Source organism: Trachymyrmex cornetzi, unplaced genomic scaffold (genome assembly GCF_001594075.2).
Source record: "Trachymyrmex cornetzi isolate Tcor2-1 unplaced genomic scaffold, Tcor1.1 scaffold1501, whole genome shotgun sequence".
Lineage (NCBI taxonomy): Eukaryota > Metazoa > Arthropoda > Insecta > Hymenoptera > Formicidae > Trachymyrmex > Trachymyrmex cornetzi.
In genome coordinates, this window is record NW_017296094.1 from 32,679 (window position 1) to 45,906 (window position 13,228).

Sequence of the window (13,228 nt, forward strand, 5' to 3'; positions counted from 1 at the left end):
TGATTGGTCAATTTCTTACTCTTACTTCTTACTCCGTGTATTGTAGACGACGCCTTAAATCACTTATGTATTCCTTTACTACCATCGGTATGACGAATTTCCTAACCTAACCAAAAGTGTATACACTAAGGGTACGTATCCACCGAGCGCGTCACGCGTCGCGTCGTCCACCGCGTCACGACGCGACGCGAAAGAGAGAAAGAGTGAAGTTTATACCCCTTTCTTTCTCTGTTTCGCATCGCGTCGTGACGCGGTGGACGACGCGACGCGTGATGCGCTCAGTGGATACGTACCTTAATTAATTGTCGTGTCTTCAGATCGCAGCACTCGCTGATCATATATGTATGGGCCTGCGCACAATAGAGGAACAAGAATTAGATATTAAGATTTCAACCTATCAGAAACCGTGTATTCCGATGTAATCAGTTTCTGATAGGTTAAAATCTTAATATCTAATTCCTGTTCCTCTATTGTGCTCAGGCCCTATCACTACTAGCATATTACATTATATGTAATTACGTTACTGCCAGTAATTAAGTTAGGAATGACCTAATATAAACTCAAACCTTTAAATTCTAACCTATTGCAAATTTTAGTAGTTTATAAGCGTCGTCTATCTTTTTAATTGTTCGTATCTAGCTCTTAAGTTTCCTCTAGAAATTACGCCATCTATCTGTAACATTCCAAATGATTGTAAAATGGCTACTTATATGTACCTGTTACTGGCCAATAAACGAAACTATCTATCTATCTCTATCACTACTAGCGTTTCTTGCGTATTGCGTAATAATTGCGTAAAGAATGTCAGAAGGACACGAAACTAGCGCTCCTTGCGTAAAGAATGTTAAGCGGGGAGCACAAACTCTTGCATAACGCATAACACGTAATGCATAAGAATATGTACCAATCGAAGTTCTCCGTTTCTTTCCCTTCCATGTAATAGAGAACTCTGGTTGGTTCAATTTCTTATGCCTCACGTGTTATGCGTTATGCAAGAGTCTGTGCTCCCCGCTTTAGACGGACACCAAAGGAATGCGCGGAATGTGGTCGACGATAATGACAATGACAATATATTTGAATCTGAACTGAAAAAGTAGCAGTTCGGAACTTTGCGTTCGCAACTCGTCGGTTCGCATAAAGGAGGTACGGCAGTGTCGCTGCGCGTAGCTTAGCGCCGAGACACTACTAGTGTCTCCAGATTTAATATACGTATATATAATATATCTTTTCGAAAAAAGAGATAAACGTAGAAAATAAAGAAATAAGTTTAATCATTTAACATTGCGACAAAAGTCAAAGATAAGATAATCTTAAAAAATAAACCGTTATAAAAATAATAGATCTTGATTGTTTTTTTTTTATAGTTCTAGTATTAAGATGCAAAATAAGAAGAGACAAAAATTATTTTTGTAATCTTTACATGTAATTAATAAAACTAATATGTATGTACATCGATTTGATTGTATTTCAAATAGCTCTTCCAATTTATCACATTTCTAGAAATAATTGAGACTTTATTAGATTGTGATTTACAATGCCAACAGTAATCAATAACTTAGTAATAATTTAAATATAAATACAAAACGCAGCTATTGTACTTAAATAAATTATGGCGCTCAATTCTTATTTACTCTGCAAGAAATAGCCGAAATGCATTGTTCCAGCACTTTTTTGCAGAATATGTATAATATTTGCTCTTTCATGCCGATTTATAAAAGATTTTTTGCTTAAGGCATTTATTCGGTGATATTACTAAATTTCAGTGGATTATTAAAAGTTTCACGTTTATTTTAATAATCTAACTAGTCGCCGTTTTGTTTTTGGCTAATAATCTTATCTAAAATTCTCTATCTATACATGCGCAATTGGTATGTGTTGAATTATTGAATACAAAAACGATTCGCATTCGATTCAATACTTAACGTAAATCGAGACATCATCGCGGACAATAAACAGTCTCGTGCCGATGATGATCATTTGCAGGCAGTGTTTATATATATTTTTACTGTCTTTTCCAATCGAACCTTCACACTGGTTTACTATGTAAAAGGGCGAGGTGATGTCTCTTCTTATTCTTATTTACATCGCTTTTTACATCGCAAGTATTAATACTAAATTTGCATTTATAAGTTTTATCGCGCTGAGAGATTTCAATGATCATTCTCCACATTGCTCAAAATGATTTGTGCAGTTTTTATGGTATGATTTGTTTCGGAAGTACATGTACATATGTATAATTCTTTGGAAATTTGTTCTGTTTCAATACATTAAAATATTAATTAAAAAATCAGCAGTTTCTAACATATGTAAAAAGATTTTTATCTTTACGTTTAAGAGTCTCAAAAAACACAGTTTGTAAGACTTTATACAGAAGATATTCTATATAATTAACGCGGTATAATGTCATTTTAATTTTACTTGTTTAGTTCGGCACAATTTGAGTTTTTTTTGCATTAGTCTCTTGAAAATGTAATGTAAAATGAACATGATAAGAGCTATAATAACGTCAATAACTGCATGTTTATTTTTTAGAAATACCTTCAACCTCCTACAGAAGTACTTGAAATAAGCTTAAGTTTTCTTTTAAATGAAATAATAGCTTTCTCTCGATAATGTGCAATTTTTTAATATTTATTATTCACGTTTATGAATAGAGCGACTATCTCTTTTGTTTCATATATATGATTCAATTGCTTATATACGTATGAAAGTACGTACAAATTCGTATTCAATTAGACATTCCACTTACTTTTTTTTAAATATACAAACACAGGAGGTTTTTCATTAAACAACCTCATATGAGATCTTAGATGAAGAGGAATAAGGCTCTTGAAGCGGATGCTTCAAAGAGTTTGAGCCGTCTGAGGCACATGATATACTTGGTTATTAGCAATTTGAAAACAAGTACATAATGATCCACCGGCTATTTATTAATTTAAACGGATAAAATAGGTGGATCTTGTCAGTTTAGAATACGCGAATAATCGCTGCATTCATGTGAGCACTCAGGCACTCATTAGTAGCATCAATTTTTGTTTTAACGTGACTATGCATCGTGAAATGTAAATGTTTCTTGATATAAATTCTTGAAAAACTTACTCACTAGTTAGTATAGTCTAACGATATACGCAATTCTATCTGTCATTAATTATATATTTCACGGCATAAATCAAAATAATCGAAAAAAAGATATTTATTTCAGTCTAAAATGATCCTCATAATAATATAAAATTTATAAATATGTTATGAAAATTAAGACTGTATGTGATATTAACAAAATCTTAAAGAATTAATATAAAATAAATATAAATATATTATAAGAAATACATTTCGATGTAACATAAACTTTTAATACATCGAAACATGACATCTGAATAATAAAAAAATAAAAGAAACTTTTAAAAAGGCTAAAGAAATTCTAACAAAGAAAATTAGATAATTACAAATATAATAATAAAAACTAATTTATATATTTGAAACAATATATAATATTTAAAATTAATTTATAATTTAAAAAAAATTAGCAATACGAGAAGCCGTATGAAGAGTACTACTTCTTATACAAATCTTTTTACATCAGAGCGGTGCGCAATATTTCTAATTATAAATTGAAAGAGTGTAATTATTTCACATATATTAAAGTCTTCAGAGGATTCTCTCTTTATGAGAACGCAGTTATGAAGGCGTCGTCGGCCTCGTTAATGTTTCCATTTTCAATCATCTCGACATCTTTTTTCGCTGAATAGAAAATTCTAAGTACTAGTAGAAGATAATTTCTTCTTACATATATAAGATTTTATTCCATCAACATATAACGCATTAAATCATGTACGATATCGATTCTGTGTTTCTTATTTAAAGCAGAGATGCTATTTCCGCGTTTCTTTTGATTATTCTGAATTCTTCTGTAATATTTAATGTTTCTTACAGAAATCTAATACTGCCTGAAAGACAGTAATTAATTACTTATTTTAAGTAGTACTTATTTCAAGAGTACTGTTGTTCAGTACTTTTAGTACGCCAAATAAATAAACAAATTATTGTCTTTCAATAATAAATTGGCCAGTACTAGAGGTTGCTTCTGTAAGGAATAGCTTTATATAAGTTTTCTAGTCAATTCCACATTAAAAAATTTTTCATTTATATATAATTATTATCTTGGTAATGATTTAAACAAAACTCTACACATTGATATTTTCAAATACAATATGCATTTGAAAAGTCAATATACAATTACAATTACAATTTATTCAAATCTGTCATAGTTTAATTTACAAGGCTGTTTTTGCATTATTCTATCTGCATTATGCTAAATAAAAATAATACGATTAATTTTTGCCTTATTACCGTATTACCATCATTGGAACAAACTTCTTAGAAAATATCGCAGATCACTTATCTCTAATAACAATTTAAAGTTTCACAAAAAACGAGAAATTATTGAATAAAAAATTATATGCAATAGCAATATTGTTTGCATTTTTTGAAAATGCAAACAAAATTTCTATTGTATATTTTATCTGCAGTTTATTTATTAAAACTCTGCGGTATAAAACTCTGCGATATTAAAAGAGTTATTTCAAACATCTGTATTTATTTATCTCCTCATTAGACTTTTTTATAAAATATATATAATAATAATGGATGTAAAATGTTACGTATTGGTCTTCATAGTTCATACTAATGAGCTCTTGAACTTGAGCAAACAATTGCGATTTAAACATAATTATTCAATACGCAATTTTAATGTGGATTACATCACACAACTTGAAGCAGCCTTATCAATTTACTTCAAAAATAAGAATATACAATAAAGGAGTATATAGCCACAGCTAAAGATGTTTTTTTTAGAGATAAGTAATATATTTCGAATTAATACATTAACATATAATATTTGTATTTGTACAAATATATGTTAACGTATTGATTCGAAATATATTACTTATCTCTAAAAAAACATCTTTAGCTGTGGCTATATGCTCCTTTATTGTATATTTATATTTTTAAGCCACCTTCAAAAAGTTTATATCAAAAAAAAAATTAAAAATAAGATTTCTTGAATAAGGATTTGCCTTTAAATTAATAAATAAATTTAAAAAATAAATCTGTGAATAAGAAGAAATGCTTTGAATCCAGAATTTATGTTTTTAAATAAATTTATCTTAAAAGATTTTGAAAAAAGTATTCAAAGTTATATTAAAGAAGAAACAACTTTGTGTTAGGTGAGCAGCTTGTAGGACGACATTCACGCGTGAATAATTAATCGTGGAAAATGGGGATGCGGGCGCAAATGACGTTAACACTCGCAGTACGCTCCGCCGTGATTAAACATCTATACATGTATATCGTCGGGAGCGGCGCGATTAGTATCCTCGTTGGTGTCGTAATTAATTTCCGTAATCGATCTCGTCGCGACGAGAGCTAATCGTGTCGACATACGCTTCGTGTACGCTCGTCTCGAAGCATGGAATTCGCGTTCCCTTATGCTGTTGCAACCGGTGAGTTTATGCTTTCTTATGTAGAATAATGATGAAATAATGGCGACGATGACAGTGATGTACAGCAACATTCTGATTCAAAGACGATCATTAATCAGTGTTTCATCGCTGTTCCATATCTCTGATAAGATCTGGCAAACTTTTAAAACGCGTGAATCCTAATAAGTGACTCTGTCGATCATGTCGATGATAACGACTCGTTCCATCTAACGTTGCTACATCGTCACGATTGTTCTCTTCTTCGATGAGCGAAACTCGTCCTCGTGCCAGCGAGGATGCGACATGATCTTGCAGATATCGGTGCATAGATGATGGATATTGTGCCCAATAGTTTTGGAGCATCGGATGTCGGCTTGCCGCCACGCTGTACTAACTGGCGTCGTCCGGGGATCCGAAATCCTCCGTCTGCGTGGCGGCATCTGTGGCTGGAAATTACCATTGACATTTATTATTAGCAAGGATTGAAAAATTACTTTTTAAAAATAATTAGTCACCGTTACTCATTTTTGAGTCAAATAAATAACTACACGGAGAGAATTTTTTGTTATTTTTTACCGCAAAATTCATTATAAATTTCATCATGTTTGGTAATAAGCTTGGTACAACTTGACAATAATGAAATATTATCAGTAACGATAGATTTTTTGAAATATAGAAGAGACTTTTTATAAATGATGTAGTAAAAATTATAATGCAGATCGTAAAATGTTTTGAAGTGAGTAAGTTCTAACGTAGCTAGAGACACTCGACAACGAAAATAACCGATAAATATCGATTACATAAGCTATTTTATATATTCATGACTATTTAGCATCTATTCTTTTAAAATAATAAAGAATCATAAACTGCGTAACTTATTTTAAAATGTTGAAATTTTACTATACCCTTTAGTAAAATTAATAAAATATATTACATATCTTATTATGACATATATTAGTAAATTAAAGAAACTCATATACAATTCTTTGAAATACTATGTTGTCCCACTATTATCATGATTTTCAGGCTAAATTCTAAGAGAAAATTCTTTCTGTGTAGTTACCGTTCCTAATTATTAATTTTCAAAAATAAGTCGTTATCGTTACCGTTATTTAAACTGAAACAAGATTAGTTTAAAAAATTTTGCAATATTTTGTTTAAATAATAATAAAAGCAATAAACAATAATAATATTGAACCGATATATGAAAACACAATTAAGAAAAGAAATATTTTTTTGATCCGAGCTAGAACTTCGTACATACATAATAATATTTCACAGTGAATTTATACATATACAAATCTAATTCTACAAATCGGGAGCTAATTAAATTTTCGGTTTTAAAACATAATCTCATTGAGGTGATATTTTTTAGTTATAATAAATTTTGTAGTCCATGACATCATTTCCGTCAGACATAAAAATTTGTATTTATAAAGTTCTTATGTTAATATAGCTCTGTGATTGGTTTATGATTATCAATAATAAACTGGATATGTTAGATGAAGAGTTTTTGTGATAATTATGAAAATTAATTTAATATTGATTAAATCCTAGTCATTGTCATTTTTGGTTATCTTCCCGATCATATCAGGTTTTATGAAACCCTGCAATTTTGTTACGCTATATCTTTGAATACGTATTTTTTAGCTCAAAACGTGTGAAATTTATACCTCGAAGTCAAAGACAGATAAATATGAATCAAATAAATAATATTTTATTTTCAACTAATTACAATGCTTCAAAGAAATTTTTTGGAAAAATGACTACTTTGGATAAAAAATTCTCAAATTTTTAAATTTAATGTTTAAGCAAAAATCCGCAGGATTTTTTTAGTTGACCCTTTGGACTAACAAAAAAAAATAATACGATATGAATCGCTCAAAAAAATATAATTATTTGAACTATTGAAAATCGACATTTTTGAAAAATCTACATATAAATTTACAATTAATAAATAAAATTGTATTATGTAAACAATATAAAATGGTAAATAAAGGATTGTACATGTATAAATATTATTATAGTATAATTAAGTTTATTAGTTAGTTTAGAGGATGATGTAGCACTCGCTCTACATCTAAAGCAATACATCCGCCCCGGCGGCCGAGCGATTTCCGAAGACTGACAGAGGTTATAAAATTTCTACTATTTATTATATTGAAATAATTCTTTTTAATTCTACATTTTCGTGTATTTACTTTTATACTATCCGAAACTCAGTAAACATATATTTAATAAAAAATAAAGGAGTACCCACAGAACGCCGAAAACTTACAAGCTGGTCATATGTGGGTCCGAAGTACCCTCTTTGAACTTTCGTGCATTCTCACATCAAGAATAACGCAAAAAAAATCCTTGCAGGCTTATCTCATATCTATGGATAGTTAAAGTTTTTTTGCAGCTTCAATCCAGGTCTTCAAATTATATTAAATATAAAAAAGTTACAGTAATGTAAAAAATCGCATAGGGTACATTGAACCCATGAATGACTTGCTAGGGTTAATAATTATGAAAATTTATTCAAGACGAAAGCTCTCCTCATTTTTTGTAACTTAAGAATTATTGATGCATACACATTTTTATTAATATAAAGCTGTTTGTGCAAATTGATTAAAGGCATTAAATTTTAATATTATGGAGATATATAAGATTCTATATAACGTAAAATAAAAAACAGATAGCAAATAGTGAATAATAAGAGTAGAAGCATATATTTATTATGCAACGTGTATACCTCACGTGGATGCTACGTCACCATGTGTTACATGTCCGGTTTCCCAAGGGAGCGGCGGTGTATTCGCTAATGATAACGAGGAACAACGCGCCATTGAGCATCGTTCCATTGAGCAACGCTCCAAACCTGAAATAAAAAATTCCGAACAATGAAAGCTTCAAGCACTGGGTATGGTAATATTCGCTATTAACAGGATTGTATTATATAACGTATAATAATTATTTCCACGCAGTGTAAATTATCGTTTTGAACGATAAATTCGAAGCGAAAGCACGAGCTAATTTGTTTCGGCATTGCACGTTTTATTTCAATCAAGTCGATAAATTAATAACATATTTCCTAATGCGATATTCAACGATATTCTCGCGATCATTGCTGCAGAGAAAGACATAATTATTATAATTTCGTTGAAAGTGTAGATATCGCATTTATTTTTTAATTTTTATAGGAATTAAAAATTCATTCTTTACTAGAAACAGCATTTAATAGAGATAATTTTTTTATCTAATGCATTACTCTCTTCTTTTATGCACAGCTGGAAATTAAAAACATTGTTTTATTTAATATTACGAAACGAAATCATGATAAAAATTGAATTCATTAATTTACAAAGGGTCCTTATATTCACTTTGCTCTAAAATGTTATTATATACTTAGTATTATAATATTGAATTTAATACATATAGTTTGATAATAAAAGAAATTGATAATTTGTATTCTCTAGCTTGTATTTAAATTTGAAACTACAAACGTTAAAAATTTTATCTCATTAATCTAGTAATAAAAGTCAAATTATGTCAGAGATCTATTAATATTTTATTTAAACGTTTCGCAATACGTAGTGGCAATTGCGGCAAGCAGTGACAAACATGTTATAACGTAATCAATAGTAGTAGTCGTAAGTTTGATACGATATGTGATTCCAAATGTGATTATGACGCAATTCGAATTTACGCGAAAATCATGTCGCTGACTATTATTAGCGACCACATTAAATCTCCGTTTATGGATGTCATATATGGAGCATGAGAATTCAGTTAATGTTGATAATGGATGCTGTCAAAAGACTGATTCCCCTCGGTTTAATTAGTGCAAAACACTGATTATGTTAATCCCCTTGCTGCCGATGCGAGATCATTAACGTAAAAGCAACCGGATGAATTTTGTCGTAATTAACAATAGGTAGATTCAAAGCGTATGGAAAAATTTATTGTTAATTTAATTAATTTAATTTTAATTTAACAATAATAATTCAATTTTTATAATTATTTTTTATTTCATAGATCTTTTATTTAATCAAATTGTTTATTAGAAAAAGATCACGCAAATGATTTACAAATACGTTTTTAAATTTTGATTAAAAAATTGTTTAATTCATTATACATTTTTATTGTTGATTGATACGCATTGCCACTACATAAAATCTAACATGCAGAAATTTTTCAGATTGACTAACTTCTTTTTTAACATGATAACATTTGTTTAACATACCTGATAAGTCGATACCTGCAATGCTGCAAACATCTAAGCCACCGGTGCTAGTCGAGCAGCAGTGTTGTTTTGTTCCTAACGGCTTAGATCTGCACAGAATCTGCATATAAAAAGGAAATTAAAATTAACCGAATTATCAATCATGACATGCATTGATGGTTGAATAATGCCTGTCAGTTTGCAAACGATAAATCAATCGTTCCAAGTAGAAGTAGATTTTATAAGCTTTATTGATTACCTGCGTGATAAGGTTGAAATATTTCCCTTGTAAGAACGGATAATAAATTGATCTTAAAGCTCCCTGATAATCGAACATCACCGCAATGTATTCATGCATGCATTTATGCATTTCATTTATCAGATTAACATAAAGTAGTTTAATTGTAAGCGATATATATTGCTGCTTTCATAAACTTTGTGCACGAACAGAATGCTTCAAATGTAACGTTGGTCCTCAAGGGATACAGTTGAATATGTAAATACACATTCGGCGAACTATTTCCTACATAGTAATGTACCATGAGTTAAAATAATATATCAATTATTTAGTTAGAGTTTGTTTGTTTCATAGCAGCGTACTATTATTACATATTACCTTTTTTCTCATTTCAAGTTATGAAAAATAACTTTTCACTTCTTGTTATTTTTCATAATAACCTCATTTTTACAATAATGTATGGTAGAATTTTTTACAGGCTAGAATATTTTTCCCTCTTTTTAAAAGAAATAATACCTATAATAATTTTTCAAAATCATTTTTACATTTTACTATGAAATTTGCTTGGTTATGCCAATTAATTTATATATATATATTTACATTACAAGTTATACATTACATGTAAAATATATTCTTTTCATATTATTTTAAATATAATCGAAAAGAATGTAAGAAATTTAATGATACTCGTGTTCTGTTTTGGAATACTACCTTGTGTAAATTGTTTTATATAAATTTTACGGGCAATACCTGAGTCAGTAAAAACCAAGATTTAACTGTAATATTCGGCATATGATTCCCAAGGTACTTACTCTATTAAGAGCATATACTCGTATATGTGCAAAGCAATTTTTGTAAGCTAATTGATCTATTGCTTTATCAAAACGTTAATACGTACAGAATACTACCACTTAATTGTGCTATCATAAAATTTAATGTATATACATACAGAAGCAGATTATGAGTTGTTATGCATAAAAAAATCTATAATTCTTTCTATGTACATTTTCCAATAGTTCACATATCTTTGAATTATTAATAATAAATTCTTCGTCGCGAATATTAAGACGATTTTTCTTAATTAAAACTTTAAAATATTTATTATTCATAATAAAATCTAATATTAAAACTGAAAAAGTAACATGTAGAAATCACATAATATTTACAATTCTAGTATTGAATTTTAAATATATGCTTAATTGTGTGATCTTTCAATTTCATAATTTTATTATAATTTTAAGAATTTACCGATTAATTGATTAGCATTTTTAAAAATGAAAATACAATAAGTAAATTGATTCACATGATACACTTTGATCCATGTGATACACTGACGTCGTTTTACTTCAGACTCATTCGTCGTTTGCCAATCAAAACTCACGTATGCCAATTGTAAAGAAATATCAAACATGCTGCACGAGTATTTTATTGTACTTGCATCCGGTTAGCGTAGAGAGGAGGCCGCGGTGCACTTCGCGTGGCGATTAAAGATTTACTGCGCACCGACAGCTTTTCGGAATTCATGGTCTGTAAAGTCGAAGCACCAAGATCTATGTGGCCGCGGCCAAGCTACGCGACGTATGCCGTTTTCCCTCTTTCCTGCTGAATCCGAAAAGAGAATTCAGCGAAAAAGAAGGGACCAACCGCTGGATCTGTCGCGGAAAGTATCAAGGGCATTGCGTAACGCGTTTTGCACCGGATAAATCTTGTTTTCTCGGAAGGTACTGTCGCTTTCCATCGTGTTTTCGTAGAAAGTCACGTTAAGTCGTACATCTTCATTCGTTCGCTGGTGACGTGAACCGCCAACCTCTTCGAGAAATTTACTGATTCTGTTGCAGCACTGAGCGCACGATTGATTTCGCGGAATAAAAGAAGTGAAGCGTAAAATCAGAAGTCGGAAAATGCGGAGCTTGTGATGTAACGAAAAGATAAAACGATCGGGAGAAAAAGAAACCTAGATAAACAAAGAAAGCGTTGGCGCGCGCCTTACAAACTTATTGAACCTTTCTAATCGTATAAATTTTCTGTTTACTGTACTTTTCTTCTCTCCGTAATTTATATTTTATACATTTATCTATTTTATTTTCTTGATCATACGCGTTGCTGCATCCAATATACTTGAATTATAATATAGAATATGGAAACGTTACATTTTTATGTACAAAACGTTTTATTATTATAAATTATTATTGAATATAAATTAACATTATTATACATTTGCAATTATGTATATTAACATAAATTACAAATATTATAAATTATAATTATTATACACTTATTAATTATAAATAATCATTAATAACAAATTATTATATACAAATTAACTGCGCATGAAAAAGATTATTTATATTTATATCTTATGCTTGTGATTTTATTTTTTACAAAAACGTGATATTTTACTTCCATTTCTTTTTCCAACTTTTGTTTCCAGTTAGTAGGGAAAAACTATTTGTCACTTGTTATAAGTGCTCGGACTAAACTTTAATGGACGTTTGAAAACACGCATCCTCGAATGCGTGCAATTCCACTTGTACATAACAAAATTTAGTAAAATTCACGCATATGAAATAGTGTTGACTACGGCCGTAATAGTCTAATATAATTCGCAGAAGCCGGATGAATTGATTTTTGGATATACAAGGAAGCAGAAGCGAAATAAATTCTATTATGCTAAAATAAATTGATAAAAAATATATAAAACTTGTTATTTATATTGAAAATAAATTTTAATCGCATGTGATTCTCTCTTGATTTAAAATTTTGTGTCAAAGCAAATAAAATTTTATAACTGCATTTCATTTTGCAACTTATTTTTTATTGCTTTATTTGTATTTCCTTTTCAAATGTATACTTTACGTATCAATGCAATAAACAAAAGGTTTGTTAACACACTAATTAACTTAAAATATAAGTTTTTATATATTCTTACCTTAGTATAGAGAAACTCTCTCGAAATTCGGCGGAAATGATTATTGAGCAGCCAATAAAGGAAAGGATTCCAGAAGCTGTTAGAAAGAGCCAGCCACGTGGCCAGGAAGTCGAGAAATGGCGGCGGCTTACTTCCGGTGCAGGCTGCAACGACTTCCTGAATCGTCCATGGCGTGACCATAACGATGAAACCTAAACTCATTGCAGCCATTGTTCGCGAAGCTGAGGTCGACAATCGTCTCTCATGGGCGACAAGCTGAAATATGTAAGATGTCTTCTCTGCAGTTTTCATCTCGTTTAGATGATAGTTTAGATACAATTTCTTGTGAGAAAGCTACTTTCCCGTAGGGATGACTGATTCACATAGTCATTTGGGCT

The 13,228-nt window shown here is 30.2% G+C and overlaps 1 protein-coding gene across 1 annotated transcript in view; it reads right to left on the minus strand.

The window, feature by feature from the left end:
* Positions 1–5,864: 5,864 nt before the first annotated feature.
* The window catches only part of LOC108758095 (trace amine-associated receptor 9), a 47,051-nt gene continuing 39,687 nt past the window's right edge, over positions 5,865–13,228 (minus strand). The window contains exons 7-10 of the mRNA XM_018502878.1: positions 12,852–13,106; positions 9,706–9,805; positions 8,215–8,340; positions 5,865–5,923 (exon numbers count right to left, since the gene is read on the minus strand). Of these exons, the coding sequence (XP_018358380.1) occupies positions 8,216–8,340; positions 9,706–9,805; positions 12,852–13,106 (480 nt within the window). The 3' untranslated portion in view covers positions 5,865–5,923; position 8,215. The remainder of the gene's footprint in view (positions 5,924–8,214; positions 8,341–9,705; positions 9,806–12,851; positions 13,107–13,228) is intronic.